Genomic DNA, 21,295 nt, shown 5'->3' with positions numbered 1-21,295 from the left:
TCCTTCAGTCAACATCGTCGGTTCGCGGTAGTACCATTGTCCGTCGTCCGGTACCCGAATTCCGTGTGGTTTTTTTTATGACAGTCAGTTCAGGACGGCACTACCCCTCTGTGAAGTGACTGGGTGATTGAGTGAACCCGAACGGTGGTACCGCGCTCCAAGATTCGAATCCCGGTTTTTCCCCCCGTTGTTAAGGATGCTGTGTTTATAACCTGAGTTCTCTGATCTCTCGCGGCCATATTGAATACCAGAGCGACAGAGACGGGGCGTATGGTGGTGCGTGCGGGTCAGACAAGGAGCGAACTAGTCGCTGAGGTTTTGTGACTGGTAGAAAGGGGCAAGGGACTGTGGAATGTTAGATTGAAGAAATAGACGAACGCTTACACGTGGATTGCGGGATGATTAAGCGGTACTGACAAAAATGCAGATTAGGTAGTACCAACCAAATTCAGTTAGATGATGGTACAAGTCAGGATGAGTTGGATGTTTTTGATGCTCCTGGTTGGAGCTCAAGGTCTGGGTCCGGGTCCTGGAGCTAGACAGGACCCGGAACAAATGCAAAGCAGGGCTGTGGATACCAGAATTACCCTAGAAATCCCTGAGGGACAACCTAAAGGAACAGTAGCCGGGAGAATCCCTACGAAACCTGGATTCACCTATAGATTTAACGAACCACCCAGGGAATTTACTCTGGATCCAATTAGTGGAGAAATCCGCACCAGTGCGATACTGGACAGGGAAACTTTGAAAAACGACCGTTACGACTTGGTGGTACTGTCCAGTCAACCAACGTATCCAATCGAAGTGCGAATACTCGTGATGGACGTCAACGACAATTCTCCAGAATTTCCGGAATCCAGTATCGCGGTCAGTTTTTCCGAAAGTGCAGTGGCGGGTACGCGATTACTGTTGGACGCCGCCACTGACAAGGATATCGGCACGAACGGGATTAGTGATAATTATCGAATAATTGCCGGGAACCAGGATCGAAAGTTTAAGCTAGTGGTTACCGGGAATCCCACCGGGGATTCGTCCTATTTACACCTGGAAACTACGGGCAAATTGGATAGGGAAACTCAGGGATATTACGCTTTGAATATCAGCGCCCAGGACGGTGGAAAACCTCCCAGGTAATAATTACAATAAGATACCCTTTCAGATCATTTTAATTAGGTACTCAAAGTTTCCTTGCTTTCAACTGAACCAAAATGTGGGAGGTTCAGTCCTATAGTTTTCTCCCCTTGCATCCGCCACTGTCTTCAAGTATTAAAACAATTTTTAAAGTAAAATTCAGGTTTCTTTAACTAAAAACACTTTTCCCCCGAATAACAACCCGAAAACTAACCGTAAAGTAACCTAAAGGTGAACTTTTGTAAAACTTAGACAACAAGTGTTATTGTAATGGTTTGACCTAGAATATGAAATGATGACATTGTAATAGCGGTAAAAATTATTGGAAAATGAACAAGCAAATAGTTCAAAAGAACCATATCGAGCGATGCAGTTTGTATCTCAAAAATAACACAACTCGACAGGTATTTTTTTGAAATGGAATGCAGACCCCAGTTTAATTACTGTATTAATTAACTTTATGTTGGTTTTAATTAATAGAGTAGAAGTTTTTGGATAGTTTATAGCTATTTGATAGCTACTCAAAATTATTCTAATTATCATTACATCTTTGTGTGGTTCAATTTATAAAAGCTCGAATTTCACAACAAACTGATAAATTTCCTTGTCAAACTAGTTTGCCGGTAAGAAACAGTCATAGAGCAAACATCTACCTGCTCGGCAAACAATGGCCTTAAGGTTATGTTTTTAGGAAGAAGCCATTTTTACAACAATAAAAATTCCTTTCGTGGTGTGGTAGGTACTTAAACAAGTAATTCTTTAAAGCAGTTTTCAAACCTAAGAAATGGTGATGATTATGTTCAAGGAATGAGAATTTTTAACAATCTTATTAATTACAGCTCTTAGTTCCTGATGAACCGAACATACCGAAACTAATTTATTAATTACGAATTACAGCTCTATTAAACAAACTAGACCTCATACTAATATGTAAGCAACACACATTACATATACTTGTAATGGTGGTTGCCTGCCATTTTCAAAAAAACCATGGCAAGCTTAGACAATGTTGAACTAAACTTTTTCAGGTTTGGTTACCTACAAGTCAACGTGACAGTGCTGGACGTGAACGATAATCCACCAATATTCGATCACAGCGATTACATAGTCAGTTTAAACGAAAGCGTTCCCCCAGGTACCCCAGTGCTCCAGGTGATGGCCACTGACAATGACTTGGGGGACAACGCCAAGATCACCTATTATCTGAACGACAATGAACGACAATTCAGCGTGGATCCGGAAACTGGCATTATATCCACCACAGAACAGTTGAGTTGCCCACAACAGAATTGCGCTCAACCCGCAAAAAGTGGTAGCGGTTGTCCGAAAAGTTGCGTTTTTACGGTTTTCGCCCGCGATCACGGGGTGCCTAGACAAGATGGACGCACTTACGTCACTGTCAATTTACTGGATGCGAACGATCACAGTCCGGTGATTAAGTTTCGGTATTTTCCTTCTACGGCCAATTTTGCCACAGTTGACGAGAATGCCAGTAATGGTTCTGTGGTTGCTGCTGTTTCAGTTGTTGACCAGGATGATGGTTTGAATGGTTTGTAGCTCCGTCTAGAAAATATAACAATGTGGAAATGTACCGGAAGATAGCTGAATACTTAAAGTTAACATATCAATGACTTTTCCAGTCAGTATAGAATGTTTCAATGTTCTAATACAGCTTTAACGTTACCTTTCCACATTTCGTGGAAGGGAAACTTAACATTTTTTTAAATTTAGGTGAAACAACAGTAAAGATAGTGGCGGGAAATGAACAAAACAACTTCCGTCTAGACTACACCCCTTCTTTCGATATAGTCCGAGTTAATGGTGTCCTGGACAGGGAGGAAATCTCCAAATACAATCTAACAGTGGTGGCAACTGACAAGGGCAACCCTCCAAGGACTGCCACCGCTTTTCTGATTATTCACGTGAATGACGTCAACGATCACGAACCGGTTTTCGAAAAAAGTGAATACTCGGCCATTTTGAGCGAGTTGGCACCACCGGGTACCTACGTGGTCGGTATCACTGCCACCGACGAAGATACTGGAGTCAACGCGCAAATTTACTACGCTTTTGTATCTGGCAATGAGAACCAATGGTTCCAGATTAACCAAGACTCTGGACTAATCACCACAAGAACTGCTTTGGATAGAGAAGTGCAGGGTAGCGTAGAACTGAACATATCGGCCAAAGATGGGGGTCCAAACCCTAAATGGGCCTACACCCAGCTTAAAGTGACAATACTGGATGAAAACGATGACGCTCCAGAGTTTTCCCAATCAAAAATCAACGTTTCACTCTCCGAAAGTACTCCGCCAGGAACTTTGGTAGCCATGCTAACTGCCATGGACAGAGATCAAGGCACCAACGGAAGTGTAGCCTACTCCCTCCATCCAAATGTAAAGCAAAAGTACGAGGACACCTTCTTTCTGGACACCCTAACTGGACAGCTCACTACCAAGAAAAAACTGGACAGGGAAGACGTAGCAATGTACGAAATCCAGGTGGTGGCTAAAGATCAAGGAATACCACCTCAAAGCAGCACCGCCACTGTTCTCCTAACTGTGCTAGACGAAAACGACAATCCTCCAGAGTTCTACCCTCAAAAATACTTCACTCGCATCCCTGACGACATGAAAATAGGCACCTCAATGCTCAAAGTCACGGCTATCGACCTCGATGAGGGGGAAAACGCTTTAGTAACCTACAAGCTGGAAAGTCAAATGGACAAAATGTTCTCCATTGACGAGTTTACTGGTGTGATCACTTTGAGAGGCAGCCTTAAGGCCAGTTCCAGTCCGATTTATCGGCTGCAAGTGTCTGCCAGGGATAATGGGGACAAAAGGGCCAGCGAGGATGCTGTAGTGGAAATTATTAAGGAAAGTTACGTGGAACAGCTCAACTTTGAAACTGTCGGAGGTTATGAGTTCCAGATTGTAGAAGATTCTGGTAAGTGAGCTTTTTTTTAACCACTCTGTATGTGTGTATAGTTAGTCAGGATTGTACTAAAAATTTGATTATTTACCATGTCATTTTATAGTTATACAGGTGTGGTAAATCCAAAACCGACCATAGGAAAACCGTGTAACGGACAGAGAAACGTAGGTAATTGCATGCGTGGGACTAAGACAGAAAACGAAAAAAATATCAAGTAGGCCATATTTTCAGCGCGCTGTTGCCAAACGCCAAGTATCACTCAAATACTGTCAAGAAAATAACTTGACGTTTGGCAACAGCGCGCTGAAAATACGGCCTACTTGATATTTTTTTCGTTTTCTGTCTTAGTCCCGCGCATGCAATAATCTACGTTTCTCTGTCCGTTACGCGGTTTTCCTATGGTCGGTTTTGGATTTACCACACCTGTATAACTAATAAGTGGTTCTGTCTAGTCTAAGTCACTTTGTTATCTAACCTTCCAGGTGAGTCCCCCACTTTCAAGTCACGTGATATCGGAACTGTAAGCGTGACCAATCACGATGTTAAGTATTACATCGTGTACGGTGATCCGCGTAAAAACTTTCAAATCAATGAAAACACCGGAAGAATCACTACAGCCAAACCGATCGACCGAGAACAGTCGGTCGGCTACAGTTTGACTGTAGTGGCACGTGCGCGGCTCAGTTTCGGGCAAACTACCGTCAATATTATGGTCGAAGACTTAAATGACAATAAACCTACGTTCCTAAAATATAAAGACGAAATTCGATTGGATGAGAACACGGCCGTGGGGCACGAAGTGTACTTGGCTAGGGCTCGGGACATGGACTCGGGGGTCAACAGTCGGATCAGCTACGTTCTGAGTTACAACCCCGACGAGCAATTCCGAATTTCTGAGTCGACTGGGGTGATTTATTTAAATAGACCTATAAGGACTGAACCTAATATGGTGCAGCATATTGAAGTGACTGCTAGTGATAGTGGAAGGCCTACTTTGTCCTCAAAGTTGTCAGTTGACATCACCATAGCTGATGTGAACGATCACACTCCGGTGTTTGATCACACTTCATACGAAACATCTTTGCTTGAAAGCACTCCGGTAAATAAACGTTTCTTTGCTTTGGCCGCCAGTGATGCGGATTTAGGCTTAAACGGTCGGATCACCTATGAAATTACTGAAGGGAATGTGGAGGGGAAGTTTGGGGTGAGTCTCTCTTCCCCCCTTGAATTAATATTCAGGCAATTGTGAACATTTCAGGTTTTCCCTGATGGTTTTCTTTACCTCAGGCAGGCTTTGGATAGGGAGGACAAAGACTACTATTCTTTAACTGTGATGACTAAAGATATGGGAAACCCAGCCAGGTTTTCAGTGGTTCCTGTTGTTATTCATGTGATTGATGAAAATGATAACGCCCCTGAGTTTACCAACACCACTTTCACTTTCCAAGTGGCTGAGAATCAGCCCGTCGATTCGTTTGTAGGGAAACTAACCGCAGTAGACCGAGATATTGGTAATTTTAACCGGAACAGTGACATTTTTTGAGCCATTTTTAAAACCTTGCCATTTAGAAACTTTGCGGTCTTGATTTATTGGCTTTTAACTGACGGGAAAACCTTTGACTTTAATGCACTATAACCGTACTATACAGGGTGCAAAATCTTTTTTTTGGGTTTGTTATAACAAAAACTTAGTTGAGTTAAAAACTGTTTAGCACACTAAAATCTGGTCATAAAGAATGGTTGAAATCACGTTCCATAAAATCCTGAGCGTTTTAAGGTTTTATATCAAACCCAATGACAGTTCAACGAGGTTCTAAAAATGACTCACAGTGTACTTGGCCTGCATCAATTTCCGTGCTATTGCAGGGCGTAACGCTGAACTGATTTTCTCACTCCCACTCACACAAACGGACTTTGCCATCGACCCTAAAAACGGTTTTATCCGCACTTTGAAAGTGTTTGACCGGGAGGAATTGATAAGGGTGAACGGGCACAACTACATCACGTTGGAGGCTTTGGTCTATGATAACGGATCGCCCCGGTTACGTGACAAGGTCAAAGTGCACGTGTACATCACCGATGAGAATGACAATCCCCCCAAGTTCCTTCGCACCCCTTACAGGGTGCAGGTGTCTGAGGGTGGTAGTCCTGGCAGTCAAATTGTGAGGTTATACACTCAGGATGTGGATGAAGGACTCAACGGGGATGTTTACTACTCCATAATTGGTGGGAATGAGGAGAAGAAGTTTGAAATTGAAGAAACTACTGGTGAGTACCACTTTGGCTTAATTTGTTCTGTTGAGTTACTTGTATAATACAGGTCAAGTGACTTTGGCCAAACATCTGGACAGGGAAACCACCTCAAAATACACCTTAACCGTGCTGGCCCATGACGCTGGGCTTGCACAGCAGCTGAGTGCAACCAGCACAGTGCAGATTGAGGTCCTGGATGAAAACGACAACTCACCCGAATTCACTCAAAGCGAATCCAGAATCTCCATCAGTGAAGTGACTAGTGTGAACACTGAACTGCTTCAATTCAAAGCAATCGACAGTGATCTGGGTGTGAACAGTGAAGTGTCTTATTCCATAACAGCTGGAAACAGGAAGGACACCTTCCATATTGATGCCACAACTGGGGTGTTGTACCTTCACAAACCATTGGACTATGAAGACTTGTCGAGTTACCAGCTCAACATCACCGCCTCGGATAATGGAAACCCTAAACTGTCAACCACCATTTTGTTTTCCATTGCTGTGGAGGATGCTAATGATAATCCACCAAACTTCCCAAGCACTGCTATAGTCAGACAGTTGAAGGAAGGTATTCCAGTTTACACTCCAGTGGTCACTATCACAGCCTCAGATCCGGATTCAGGACTAAATCAAAATGTAAGTATAGTTTCAAGGTGATTGAGGTAATAATGTAAAAAGTGTGAATTTCAGGTAACGTACTCAATATCCTACCAAGACCCGGACAACTCACACCGCCATTTTGAAATCAACCCAATCACAGGAGTGATACGTACCTTGAGACCAATCGACCGGGAAACAGTCGATACTTTCCGTCTCACTGTGGTGGCTACTGACATGGCGGAACCCCCACAGTCCAGACTTAGTGCCGAGAAACTTGTCACAGTTATAGTGGAGGACATCAACGACAATATGCCAGTGTTTGTGTCAATGAATGCCGCCATTTTGCGTCGTCCGAACGACAAATTCTATCGTCAGGGTGTGCTAGTGATGAACGTGTACGCTCGCGACCTCGATTCAGCCACTAACGGTCTAGTGACCTACGAGTTAGTTAGTGATCCTAGTGAACTGTTCATGTTGGACCAAAGTAGCGGCGCGTTAAGGCTGCGCAAACCTCTATCTAATCCAGCATCGACTTATCGAATTAGTGTGAAAGCCACCGACGAGGCAGTGCAAGCAGATCGACGATCCTCGGAAACGTACATCACTATAATCGCCGTTAGTGGTAGGAATGTGCCGGTGTTCAGTTCGTCGATATTTTCGGGTAGTGTGTACGAAAACGAGCCTCCAGGCACCTCGGTCGTGTCGATAGTGGCGAAACCTCCCTACAACAGTGCCGAAATCGAGTACTACGTCACCAATGTGACCGGGAACGGGGTACAAGTGGACAGGTTGTTCGATATCGATACAAAGTCAGGCGTGTTATCGACTGCAACTGAGTTGGACCGTGAGGCCGGCGTCGATACTTACGTCGTCGAGGTTTATGCGGTTGTGTTGGATGATGATGGCTCTAAAACGTCCAAAACTAAGGTAGGATTTATTTGTACCACTGTCATTCAATAATAAGTCACCAGAGTAGTGTGTGTGATTGGTCAAAACAGTGTCACACACAATTTTCCAAGTGAAAAACATTCCCTCTCTCTCTCTCAGTCTCATTATCCACAACACGAAAATATTGAACGCTTTTAGTTAATTACGGAAGGATAATACTTAATTGTGAGCCCGTTGTTCGATTAAATAGTCAACGTGACTTGACGAAATTCTTCGTCTCTTCTGTACAATGTATTGGGCGGACAGTGCCGGCACGTCAATTTCGTCTACGTCTAATCGACCTCCTAAATTACCGTTCAACTAGCATGAAAACAAAACCGATAAAAACTCTTTGATTCCTATGCGTAACTATAGCCACAAAAAACTCAAATACATAACGGCAACAATGACAGTTTTAGGACAGCTGACAGCTACGCCACTGCTTAACTAAAGGCACCAATTTAAAACGAAGATCAACTCGGTTACGCCACATAATCGAAGCTGGTTCTCCCATGTTTAGATGCGGTAATTTCAGTTTTAGTTGCCAAGAACCCAAGTTTCCCCCACAAGTTGTATAATATCTTAATTGTCTATAAAAACAAAACTTATCCAGTTATAAAATGTCATTTCACTGTCTAAAAGTATGTAAGTGTCTTAAATTAATCAAACTCATACAAAAACAGCGAGAAACGTTTCAAACACACACACCATTGACATTGTCACTTTTCCAGTTTAGTGAAAAACTGAGGTGAACTTTGAGTCCCTCTAGGGGAAAAACGATTAAACCTACAGGAAAAAGTGTTAGTGTTTTTATAAAATTCAATAGCTTTCGTGACACATACATGAGTAAAACTAGTTTTAGATGGGATATCGCTTTCTCACCGATCAAAAAAACTTAACATAACAAGCCTCTGTATAATATAAGATCAAAAGCGGAAATTCAGCGGCCAGAGGCGTACTCAGAACCGCAATTTTCCGTCATTAAATCATTAAATTTCCACACTGAATTTTAATTCAAATAATGCAGTACAAATTAAAATTTCCACTTCTCGCTGACCGCGTAATAAACTACCGAGATAATCAAACAGTTTTGCTTAACGAGGCGTTAAATCGTGAAATTTTGTTGTTCACTTGGGCTTAAAAAAGTTTCTTCTGTAGACTATGCGCGGCCCACAAATTTGCCCGAAATGAACCGCATCGATCGAACAGCATTAAGATAACCTTAATAGGCTTTAGGAATGACACGCATTAAGCTTAAGTAAATTTCGAGATTGTACATTTTTCTCCTTTTTTTTTTTTTGGAATCCCGTTCTTAGAACGTAAACTCCCTAATCGTGAGAAAGTGACTTGACAGTGTCGTGTCGTAACAAGCGAAAAAAAATGGAGACGTGATGATAATGAAGTTATATTACCGTCCCTCGCTTTCCCGTACTTGAAACCTATTGTTCTCTCCAAACAGCAATGTTGTCGGGCTCACAATAATTATGTTCGTTTTAGACCTCGATGGAAAACAATGGAGGAATGCAGTCGGTTTATGTTTGAACACGGCGAACACGCATAGGGAATGTTTCGTTTTCAACATTTGTTCAGAATCAATTTTGCCCTTAGTATGCAACCAGCCACACACATCGGTGTAATGTGGGTTGCAGTATTTTGATTTGAGGAAAGTTTATGTATGTAAAACTTTCATATACTGTTTTGTTTCAACCTTAATTAACATAATATGGATAGTTTGGTCACAAAGTTGACCATTTGATTTAGGTATTTAGGATGACTTACTCGATCAGGTAACCATAATTATTTATCTCTAACTATATAAAACGGTTTCGAAGGCGATTCACTATTGGTTCAGGCCACAATTGTACGAAATGCGGTTTGCCTTAAACCATACCATTGATTGCACAACCTAATATGGTCGAGGGGCTTTTTGAACTGCCCACGCCCCAATATGTGGAAGCGTTTTGAAATTATAAACAACAATCGCTCAAGATATGCTAATTGCTCTCGATTAACGTAAAACCTCCAGACTTTTAGTAGAATAGAGGATTGAGTAATACTGGTATTGTTTGATGTAAATTTAAATTCCGGTCTGTAAGTTCCAGATATTTTCTCAGATAATTTTAATAGAGAATAATCTGGACAGTTTTCAATCAGTGGCGTGCAATTCATATTCAAAGATAAATGTGTGGAGTACAGACCTGGACATGTGAATTTTCTGACCCTTAGATAATCGCCGGATATTACCGATGCAAATTGGACCTTTTACATATATAGATCAATAATTTTGAGTCCGGTTCTTGGCCAATTTTTGACAGATAAATTGCCGATCGTCTCGGCACTGGACCGTGTATTTTAGGGCCGCCATAACACTAGGGGCGCCGGTTTTTCTTCAAAGTACTCTCTACTTGTCAATTATCCCCCCCTCCCTCCCCAATCCGGAGGATTTATCGTCCACCAGTGGTAACTAATGGTGAATTTTAATAAATATGGTGGCGGTACCTGATTAGTTGCGTGAAGCAAACACACAAAAAAAAGCGTACAAGGGCAATTTGAAAAGAAACCACCACAAACCACTCTCGATCACTATACAGATTAATCGATTGCGTAACGAATTTGTTAGTCACGGTTGCATTATTAGAGGAAATTGCTCTTTAAAATTCAATTGATCAGGACCCGATCAGAAAATTCAAATTCCTAGAGTTGGTAAAGGGAAAAATTAAAATGTTACGCCACTGATGTACAATAACAAATCCGGCTCCGACCCCCTACGACCACGAACCGACATAACTAACATTACCAGTCCGACTGCCATTTTTTAAAAATAATTCCAGCTCGACTTTGAATTGCCTTGATTTTCATTTATATTTGTGTCAGAGGCGTACTGGAATTATGAGACTTATTGTGACGTCATACCACATTTGTTTGATTTTCGGTGTACAAACTTAAACCTTTCGAGTGTGTTCGGACTGATAATTATCAATCTTTTGGTGGTTTGCGCATTGATAATTACCCCATAATTAAATCTCTGAAAAACTTTAACGAAATTGGGTAAAAATATGTTAATGCGGATCTGCGTAAACCAATAATTAAGATAATCGCCGAATAAAACTTTTTGAAAAATCCCGAACCTAAGCCATTACGCCATTAATCTTTAGATATTGTCAAAATTTACCTGGGAGCAGTGTTTTCGAACTGGTGCACAAATCAGGTTCTCCACTTTTGGTTTTTTTTTTTTGGTTCGGCCTGTGTGTGCGTGTGTGTATCGGTTTAGTAGAGGTACAAATGGTTGCCCTAAAATGGTTTTCAGTGGTTCCTTGACAGCCCAAGATTTAGCAACTAAAACAGAAAAATATTTATAAATTGTTAATGAATTGATTGTTGTTTAAGGTCAAACGGTGCATGGTATCGAAAAAGTGTATAGAAGGTAAAAGTTGCATACCTCTCACCTAAAACGTTCCTGAGATATTGTGCAAAAACTGCACAAAACGTTAGTCAAATTTGACGCCCTCTAGCGGTTAAACACGGCAACTAAGCTTAACTTGATTCGGTCACTACAAGTGTGTTTTACGGGCGGTTTTGTCCTTGACTGTTCTTTCAAACTTTGACATCACTTTTCTCCCTGACTGTACTCAATTTCCTGATGTATTTTATGTCACCAAATAGGAAATTTAATGAGGATTTCAAAAATGTGCTTAAAAACATGATTCGGTTACTCCAAGTGGCTTTTACAGGCGATTTTATCCTTGACTGTTCTTTCAAACTGACTTTCTGGCAGTTCAAACTGTGAAACCACTTTTCTGCCTGACTGTACTTAATTTCCTGATGTATTTTATGTCATCAAATAGGAAATTTAATGAGGATTTCAAAAATGTGCTTAAAAACATGATTCGATCACTTCAAGTGGGTTTTACAGACGATTTTCTCCTTGACTGTTCTTTCAAACTGACTTTCTGGCAGTTCAAACTGTGCCACCACTTTTCACCCTGACTGTCCTCAATTTCCTGATGTATTTTATGTCATTAGATAGGAAATTTAATGAGGATTTCAAAAATGTACTTAAAAACATGATTTGGTTACTCCAAGTGGCTTTTACAGGCGATTTTGTCCTTGACTGTTCTTTCAAACTGACTTTCTGGCAGTTCAAACTGTGAAACCACTTTTCTGCCTGACTGTACTTAATTTCCTGATCTATTTTATGTCATCAAATAGGAAATTTAATGAGGATTTCAAAAATGTGCTTAAAAACATGATTCGGTTACTCCAAGTGGCTTTTACAGGCGATTTTGTCCTTGACTGTTCTTTCAAACTGACTTTCTGGCAGTTCAAACTGTGAAACCACTTTTCTGCCTGACTGTACTTAATTTCCTGATGTATTTTATGTCATCAAATAGGAAATTTAATGAGGATTTCAAAAATGTGCTTAAAAACATGATTCGATCACTTCAAGTGGGTTTTACAGGCGATTTTGTCCTTGACTGTTCTTTCAAACTGACTTTCTGGCAGTTCAAACTGTGAAACCACTTTTCTCCCTGACTGTACTCAATTTCCTGATGTATTTTATGTCATCAAATAGGAAATTTAATGAGGATTTCAAAAATGTACTTAAAAACATGATTCAGTTACTCCAAGTGGCTTTTACAGGCGATTTTGTCCTTGACTGTTCTTTCAAACTGACTTTCTGGCAGTTCAAACTGTGACACCACTTTTCTCCCTGACTGTACTCAATTTCCTGATGTATTTTATGTCACCAAATAGGAAATTTAATGAGGATTTCAAAAATGTACTTAAAAACATGATTCAGTTACTCCAAGTGGCTTTTACAGGCGATTTTGTCCTTGACTGTTCTTTCAAACTGACTTTCTGGCAGTTCAAACTGTGACACCACTTTTCTCCCTGACTGTACTCAATTTCCTGATGTATTTTATGTCACCAAATAGGAAATTTAATGAGGATTTCAAAAATGTGCTTAAAAACATGATTCGGTTACTCCAAGTGGGTTTTACAGGCGATTTTGTCCTTGACTGTTCTTTCAAACTGACTTTCTGGCAGTTCAAACTGTGAAACCACTTTTCTGCCTGACTGTACTTAATTTCCTGATGTATTTTATGTCATCAAATAGGAAATTTAATGAGGATTTCAAAAATGTGCTTAAAAACATGATTCGGTTACTCCAAGTGGTTTTTACAGGCGATTTTGTCCTTGACTGTTCTTTCAAACTGCCTTTCTGACAGTTCAAACTGTGCCACCACTTTTCTCCCTGACTGTACTCAATTTCCTGATGTATTTTATGTCATTAGATAGGAAATTTAATGAGGATTTCAAAAATGTACTTAAAAACATGATTGGTTACTCCAAGTGGCTTTTACAGGCGATTTTGTCCTTGACTGTTCTTTCAAACTGACTTTCTGGCAGTTCAAACTGTGAAACCACTTTTCTGCCTGACTGTACTTAATTTCCTGATGTATTTTATGTCATCAAATAGGAAATTTAATGAGGATTTCAAAAATGTGCTTAAAAACATGATTCGATCACTTCAAGTGGGTTTTACAGGCGATTTTGTCCTTGACTGTTCTTTCAAACTGACTTTCTGGCAGTTCAAACTGTGAAACCACTTTTCTGCCTGAGTGTACTTAATTTCCTGATGTATTTTATGTCATTAGATAGGAAATTTAATGAGGATTTCAAAAATGTGCTTAAAAACATGATTCGGTTACTCCAAGTGGCTTTTACAGGCGATTTTGTCCTTGACTGTTCTTTCAAACTGCCTTTCTGACAGTTCAAACTGTGCCACCACTTTTCTCCCTGACTGTACTCAATTTCCTGATGTATTTTATGTCATTAGATAGGAAATTTAATGAGGATTTCAAAAATGTGCTTAAAAACATGATTCGATCACTTCAAGTGGCTTTTACAGGCGGTTTTGACTGTTCTTTCAAACTGACTTTCTGGCAGTTCAAACTGTGAAACCACTTTTCTGCCTGACTGTACTTAATTTCCTGATGTATTTTATGTCATTAGATAGGAAATTTAATGAGGATTTCAAAAATGTGCTTAAAAACATGATTCGGTTACTCCAAGTGGGTTTTACAGGCGATTTTGTCCTTGACTGTTCTTTCAAACTGACTTTCTGGCAGTTCAAACTGTGAAACCACTTTTCTGCCTGACTGTACTTAATTTCCTGATGTATTTTATGTCATTAGATAGGAAATTTAATGAGGATTTCAAAAATGTGCTTAAAAACATGATTCGGTTACTCCAAGTGGGTTTTACAGGCGATTTTGTCCTTGACTGTTCTTTCAAACTGACTTTCTGGCAGTTCAAACTGTGAAACCACTTTTCTGCCTGACTGTACTTAATTTCCTGATGTATTTTATGTCATTAGATAGGAAATTTAATGAGGATTTCAAAAATGTGCTTAAAAACATGATTCGATCACTTCAAGTGGCTTTTACAGGCGGTTTTGACTGTTCTTTCAAACTGACTTTCTGGCAGTTCAAACTGTGAAACCACTTTTCTGCCTGACTGTACTTAATTTCCTGATGTATTTTATGTCATTAGATAGGAAATTTAATGAGGATTTCAAAAATGTGCTTAAAAACATGATTCGGTTACTCCAAGTGGGTTTTACAGGCGATTTTGTCCTTGACTGTTCTTTCAAACTGACTTTCTGGCAGTTCAAACTGTGAAACCACTTTTCTGCCTGACTGTACTTAATTTCCTGATGTATTTTATGTCATTAGATAGGAAATTTAATGAGGATTTCAAAAATGTGCTTAAAAACATGATTCGGTTACTCCAAGTGGGTTTTACAGGCGATTTTGTCCTTGACTGTTCTTTCAAACTGACTTTCTGGCAGTTCAAACTGTCAAACCACTTTTCTGCCTGACTGTACTCAATTTTGCCCCATTCTTTTGTTATACGGTGGTTTTATACAGCGTGTTTCAAATAAGCGAGTTATGGACGATTTTCTGGAAAAGTGCACCAAAATTTTGCTCAAATTGGGAATTTCTGCTTTCGAGAAGGGTGGTCAAAGTAAGGCTGCTAGAGCAAAAACAATTGAATATCGATACAAACATTTTACATCAAGTAGACCTAGAATTTGACGTCGATTCCAATAATCAATCGGTTGATGATGTCATAGTACAAACGGGGTTGGTCACGTGTAGGCAGTTTACGGACACATTTTCTCCTATTCTTGTTCTGAGCATTGCATTGGATTGGACTCTCTTCTTACTGTTCTGATTCTCACAACCTAAACATAAATTAGCCTTATTATTATTGAAGAGAGAGAAAATTTAGGTTTTTTAACATTATAAGAGGGACATTGCCACATATTGAAATCCTGAAAATTCTACAGCGACTACTTTTCGGTGCCTTCTGTAACTCACTTTTACAGGGTGGTAGTTAACCTAGTTTTGATATCAAAACTGGTCGTAAATAAAGACTATTTTTGCTTGCCATGAATACTCGTTAGTATGAGAAATACCATTAAGGATGTAATTTGTTTAAAGCAATTTGAACCGTGACAACTGTGGACATATTTTACTGGAAGGAAACACACTGTGTCGTGGGGCTTGGTAGCAGTTGTTTATATAGAACCACCCTGTAAATGTTTAAAAAACCAAGTTACAAAGAAAGCTGAAAAACTACTAATACTAATCCCAACACAAAATACAAACAGTGAAGCTATCATAAACTTTCCTCAAATCAAAACCTTGCAACCCACATTACATGGATCTGTGTGGTTGGTTGCATACTCAGGGCAAATTAAGGGGTTGGGATCATTCTTAAACTTCCAATAATAGTGGAATTGATTACATACGGACTACGGATACTACACATACGGACTGACCAGTAAACTATCAAAATACTGACATAAATGATTGATTTTCGATTATCAGTCAACGACGTCACCAAATTGTCGCTTGAAGCGACCGATGTCAATCTCTTTAGCTCTAAAACCGTTTCTCATGGTCGTAAACCGTAATCTCTGCCGTACTAAAAGCTTTGGGCATTTATTTTAGATACGGCAATATGTAAATCGGGCAAATTATGTGTGGTTTTTTTTTTGGAAAAAAAATGGAACCCGTATCTTGAACCGTGGAATTTTCGGGAATTTTACCGATAAAACTCGCCGTAATTTCCACCTTGAAAACCATGATGGCGGTTCATAATCCTATCCAAGATAAGATCGGGGCGGCATGTGAAGCCATTCAAATCAGATTAGAAATAGATAGCGATGCTATTTCTTTGACTTACTGAACCGTAACGTGGAAACGGATTTGAAGAAAAAAAAATTAGACGGGAGTCAAGAGACTTAAACTGACTGGAAAGGTTACAGGCTGTTTTGAATTGAAGCACACATTTTTGTGTGAGTAAATTCATTGGCGCCTTAATTTTTCAGTGACATCAATAGTCGAGTAGGCCAGCAACAATGTTTTTTAGGTTAAGCCACCGGGTTGTGTAATTTGTACGTTTTAAATTTTAGAAATCGCCTATTATGTACCGATACGGCCGGACTAACCTCAATATGAAACGGTGCCCGGGCCGGCAAATTATTTTATTGTCGACGGTTATTGGCAATTAAGAAAAAAGCGGCGCTTTGTATACCGTACAAGTTGCATCAGAGTCTAATAAAGTCTATTTCGTTTATGCCAAAAAGAAAGAAAGCTCTGCAAGCAGTATTTAAGAATGATCTCGCTTTGCTCAATCAACGTGAATTTGTAAATTTGAAGGTCCTGTTGGTTTTAAATTTCAGTCTATTCGATATTCGATCTCTGGCGTGTAGCAAAACCAGACCTACACCCACATTTAAGTAACTTTCACTCTATACAGCTGGTACCCCGGAGAACCAGCGTTTTACGATGAATGCATTATGTCCAGGACCAAAAAAAAAAACAAAACCGCCATTGTTGTGAAACAATCTGTCAATTAATCGCGCGCATATTTTGCGAAAGAGAAACTTGACACTCCGTTACATTTATTTTTGACTACAACTAGGAATGAGCGTAATAAAGTTGTTAAGGCACGTATTAACGATGTATCTGCCTTTAAAGACGCCCCTATTAGTTGTGTATGTGGAATATTTGCGATTCCGATTCTCGGAAACTCATACATATTTATTTAATCATCGACTGCGTTATTAATGATTTTTTTGCTCTTTCTCGGTTATTTAATGAATTCTTGTCTTGGTTGTTATGCGATTTCCATCTACTGCTATTAGAACATACAAAGACATTGTTTTCTGTGACAGTTTTGACACTCGGAGAGAGAGTCATTTGTTTAAACAAAACGGTGTTGCCAACATGGTTTGAAAATTGAGCCGAAAGTCCACAAAGAGCGGATCGTAAAAGCGCCATTTGTCAAGACTGCTCTAAACTAAAAAGGGGTCTCGTCTTGTCGCATGTTAAGAACGGCAAATCCGATTTTATCAATCCGACACGACTCGCCTTTTTTTCTCTCCCGTCTCCTTTCAATCGGTTTCGCAAAAGTCTAGAAAAGTGGACGCTCTTGTCTTTTTCCGTCACGGACGCGTAGAGGAAGAAAAAAGCTCGATAACAAATAGACTTTGGGAGTTTTGGACCCAGGACGCCCGCTGTTCGGACATTAGACCAAAACCGTCTATTCTTGGTACCACGCTGCGATTTAAAATGAAGCCCATTTCATTTTTGGTACCCACTCTTTTATTTGATTATCGGTCTGTGGTAAATTTGTGCCAGTGTTGCCACGTTGGTTTATTTGAATCGAGTAAAAAATGGTTTATGGGGTGGGCGTGGTCGAAAAATGTATTGCAATAAGTCCGACATGTCCGATCGGCACCACAGATAAGATGTATATTTATTTTTCTGTCTAGATTTTCGATAACAATTTGCTAATAAAAATAATGAATTACGTCCGTTGTTTTTACCCCCATTTAACAGTGTAATAATTAGCACACCCTGTATTTGTTTAGTTTAATCTAGGATGTTGTGCCTAAAATTCCAAGTCGGAAATCTTAAAGTCATTCACGATGCCGAAATTTTTTTACGGAGCGTGGAGCATTTCAGCGATTTAAAAGGGGGGAGCCGGGGTCCGTTTTGGCCGGGGCACCGAAAAAACGACCGGCCACGGCCAATTAAAAATGTAAATGAAATTCTTCGGGAGAAGCATCGGTAATTAGCGAGTATTGTGTGCTAATCATCGAAAACATCAATTAAAATTCTGTTGAGGGCCAGTTTTTGCTGTACCTTTCAAAAGTCCTCCTTCCCCCTCCCTATCTGAGAGATAATCCTGTTCAGGTACCGGTTTCAAAAGTCATAAAGTTTTATTAAAATATTGAAACAACTGGCAACACTGTCATTGCTTTCGTTAATCTTCTTTGCTAGTATACATTTGTTTTTTCCTTCTTCTTTCATAGAGAACTTAATACTAATGATGGGTAAATTACCACTAAAATTGCCTGTAAAATGTATTTTACAGGCAATTTTGTCCTTGACGGTTCTTTCAAACTGACTTTCTGGCACTTCAAACTGTGACACCACTTTTCTCCCTAACTGTACTCAATTTAGTGGTGTATTTTATGTCATTAGATAGGAAATTTAATGAGGATTTCAAAAATGTGCTTAAAAACATGATTCGATCACTCCAAGTGTGTTTTACAGGCGATTTTGTCCTTGACTGTTCTTTCAAACCGACTTTCTGGCAGTTCAAATTGTGACACCACTTTTCTCCCTGACTGTACTCAATTTCCTGGTGTATTTTATGTCATTAGATAGGAAATTTAATGAGGATTTCAAAAATGTGCTTAAAAACCTGTTTTGGTCACTCCAAGTGTGTTTTACAGGCGATTTTGTCCTTGACTGTTCTTTCAAACTGAGTTTCTGCCAGTTCAAACTGTGACACCACTTTTCTCTCTGACTGTACTCAATTTCCTGATGTATTTATGTCATTAGATAGGAAATTTAATGACGATTTCAAAAATGTTCTTAAAAACATGATTCGGTCACTCCAAGTGGGTTTTACAGGCGATTTTGTTCTTGACTATTCATTCAAACTGAGTTTCTGGCAGTTCAAACTGTGACACCACTTTTCTCCCTGACTGTACTCAATTTCCTGATGTATTTTATGTCATTAGATAGGAAATTTAATGAGGATTTCAAAAATTTGCTTAAAAACATGATTCGGTCACTCCAAGTGTATTTTACAGGCAGTTTTGTCCTTGACTGTTCTTTCAAACTGACTTTCTGCCAGTTCTAACTGTGACACCACTTTTCTCCCTGACTGTACTCAATTTCCTGATGTATTTATGTCATTAGATAGGAAATTTAATGACGATTTCAAAAATGTTCTTAAAAACATGATTCGGTCACTCCAAGTGGGTTTTACAGGCGATTTTGTTCTTGACTATTCATTCAAACTGAGTTTCTGGCAGTTCAAACTGTGACACCACTTTTCTCCCTGACTGTACTCAATTTCCTGATGTATTTTATGTCATTAGATAGGAAATTTAATGAGGATTTCAAAAATGTGCTTAAAAACATGATTCGATCACTCCAAGTGGGTTTTACAGGCGATTTTGTCCTTGACTGTTCTTTCAAACTGACTTTCTGCCAGTTCTAACTGTGACACCACTTTTCTCCCTGACTGTACTCAATTTCCTGATGTATTTTATGTCATTAGATAGGAAATTTAATGAGGATTTCAAAAATGTGCTTAAAAACATGATTCTATCACTCCAAGTGGGTTTTACAGGCGATTTTGTCGTTGACTGTTCTTTCAAACTGACTTTCTGCCAGTTCAAACTGTGACACCACTTTTCTCCCTGACTGTACTCAATTTCCTGATGTATTTTATGTCATTAGATAGGAAATTTAATGAGGATTTCAAAAATGTGCTTAAAAATCTTATTCGGTCACTCCAAGTGGGTTTTACAGGCGACAGGTGGGTTTTACAGGGTGTGCATGAAAAGTATTGTGGTTGACTGTTTTTGGTCACCCAGTACACAATGGTCGAACCACCCTGAACTCCCAAAAATAACCGACTTACAGGGTGGTTCAAAATATCAATTTGTAGCCCTTGAAACCCTCTTTTGACCACCGGCTACAGTTAGTATACGAAATAATTGCCTTATTTAATGGTTAAAGTAGATTTGAGTGAACTAGAGTCTATGTTTGACAGTGTCCACTTTAATAGTACGTAAGTCGGTTATTTTAACACTTACAGGGTGTTAGTTAATATCAATTTGTAGCTGTTGAAACCCGCTTTTGAGTATATAAAATAATTGACTTTTGATAGCTGACAGAAAATTACCGTGGCAACAAATTTAGTTCGTACGAGTTAGTAATCGATAAATTGCATCAATAAGCCTTTAATCTGAGTTGGAAATCTGTGGTGGTTGTTAGTCAGCGTCTAGTCGATGATAGAAGCAGAAAATCGACCTCAGAGGTTAAAGCAATCGCGAAAGGGGCCCGCAGGCCTTCCCCAGCCATCTAATAATAATTATTCAAGTCCGCCATATTTTAATGGAGGAACCGTTAGTCGTTCGTATCCATCTTTCGATTTGCGTTCGACCAATTAAAATTGCAGCAAAAAGTCCAGGAACCACGCGTTCGTTTGCGCGACCGAGACGAATTTCCGGTCTTCGACATTGTTTCGTTTTTTTTTTTTTTGGTCAAACTGCGAAAAAGTACAAACAATTCCAAAGATTTCAAACGAGCCGCGTTTCGTATTTACCTCGAGACAATATTGATTTTTTCCCAGTCGGAAGACAATGACGAAACCAAACACTCATTAAAAATATGGTAAATATTGGTGAGGTTGGCAACACCGCACCAAACTTTTGACGGCTGTCAAAGTCAACCATTTACAGGTGTGTATTAGCAGGAATGCACTCTGCCAAGACTAAATACATAATGGGTTGATAAAACGGGTTTGTGGCGATAGCAAGACCCGTAAATTTGTCATTTGTCTACCGCTTTTGGCATCCCCTGTCCGTGTGATTAATTTCTGAATTACTCTACGGATTGATACCGGACAATGTAATTGATTGTCAAAACTGCGAAAAAGGGCGTGGCCTGACCTGTAGGACCATATAAAGTACGTTATACTGGATGTGTATAGAGTATGTAAAGCAATTGTACTTAATGTCCAAGGTCGTAGAATTAATATTACCACACTAAACGCGTAAAAAAATCGTTTTAAATTTATAAGTAACATAGTCTCGGTGGCACCAGCAGATAAGCACGAACGTGGGTTCTAACTAGAGATTTCGCCAACACGGATCATATTGCCTAGATCGCTTTATTGTAATAGGGACGGTACCACGCAAGTTATTTTTGTCTCTAGTACAGTTTCGCAGACTAGTTAAGTGGTACTACAACAGTAGGAATTCGAACTATCCGACTCGCCTTTGTAACAGTTGTACTGTGTTTGGCTACGTTTACATCCATTAAAAAAAATGGATGTTAAA

At 39.6% G+C, this 21,295-nt stretch overlaps 1 protein-coding gene and 1 long non-coding RNA gene across 4 annotated transcripts in view; one reads left to right on the top strand and one right to left on the bottom strand.

Annotated features, from left to right (window-relative positions):
• The window catches only part of LOC145736314 (uncharacterized), a 32,355-nt gene that overhangs the window by 4,387 nt on the left and 6,673 nt on the right, over positions 1-21,295 (bottom strand). Inside the window, exons 5-6 of one of the 2 annotated variants that reach the window (XR_014179890.1) lie at positions 11,021-11,184; positions 1,183-2,694 (exon numbers count right to left, since the gene is read on the bottom strand). This is a non-coding gene — a long non-coding RNA (uncharacterized LOC145736314). Of the gene's footprint in view, positions 1-1,182; positions 2,695-11,020; positions 11,185-21,295 lie in introns of those variants that run through there. The other variant, XR_014179891.1, reaches the window with a different exon arrangement.
• Positions 22-21,295, top strand: part of ft (cadherin-related tumor suppressor fat) — a 50,466-nt gene continuing 29,192 nt past the window's right edge. For both annotated transcript variants that reach the window (XM_081990612.1, XM_081990613.1), the window contains exons 1-8: positions 22-1,130; positions 2,160-2,680; positions 2,863-4,077; positions 4,548-5,269; positions 5,324-5,576; positions 5,932-6,333; positions 6,386-6,957; positions 7,012-7,848. In XM_081990612.1, the coding sequence (XP_081846738.1) occupies positions 457-1,130; positions 2,160-2,680; positions 2,863-4,077; positions 4,548-5,269; positions 5,324-5,576; positions 5,932-6,333; positions 6,386-6,957; positions 7,012-7,848 (5,196 nt within the window). In that variant the 5' untranslated portion in view covers positions 22-456. The remainder of the gene's footprint in view (positions 1,131-2,159; positions 2,681-2,862; positions 4,078-4,547; positions 5,270-5,323; positions 5,577-5,931; positions 6,334-6,385; positions 6,958-7,011; positions 7,849-21,295) is intronic.

The sequence above is a fragment of the Ips typographus genome, linkage group LG12, assembly GCF_016097725.1.
Source record: "Ips typographus isolate SLU linkage group LG12, UJ_Ityp_2.0, whole genome shotgun sequence".
NCBI classification, from domain to species: domain Eukaryota; kingdom Metazoa; phylum Arthropoda; class Insecta; order Coleoptera; family Curculionidae; genus Ips; species Ips typographus.
This window is presented reverse-complemented; position numbering and strand designations above follow the sequence as displayed.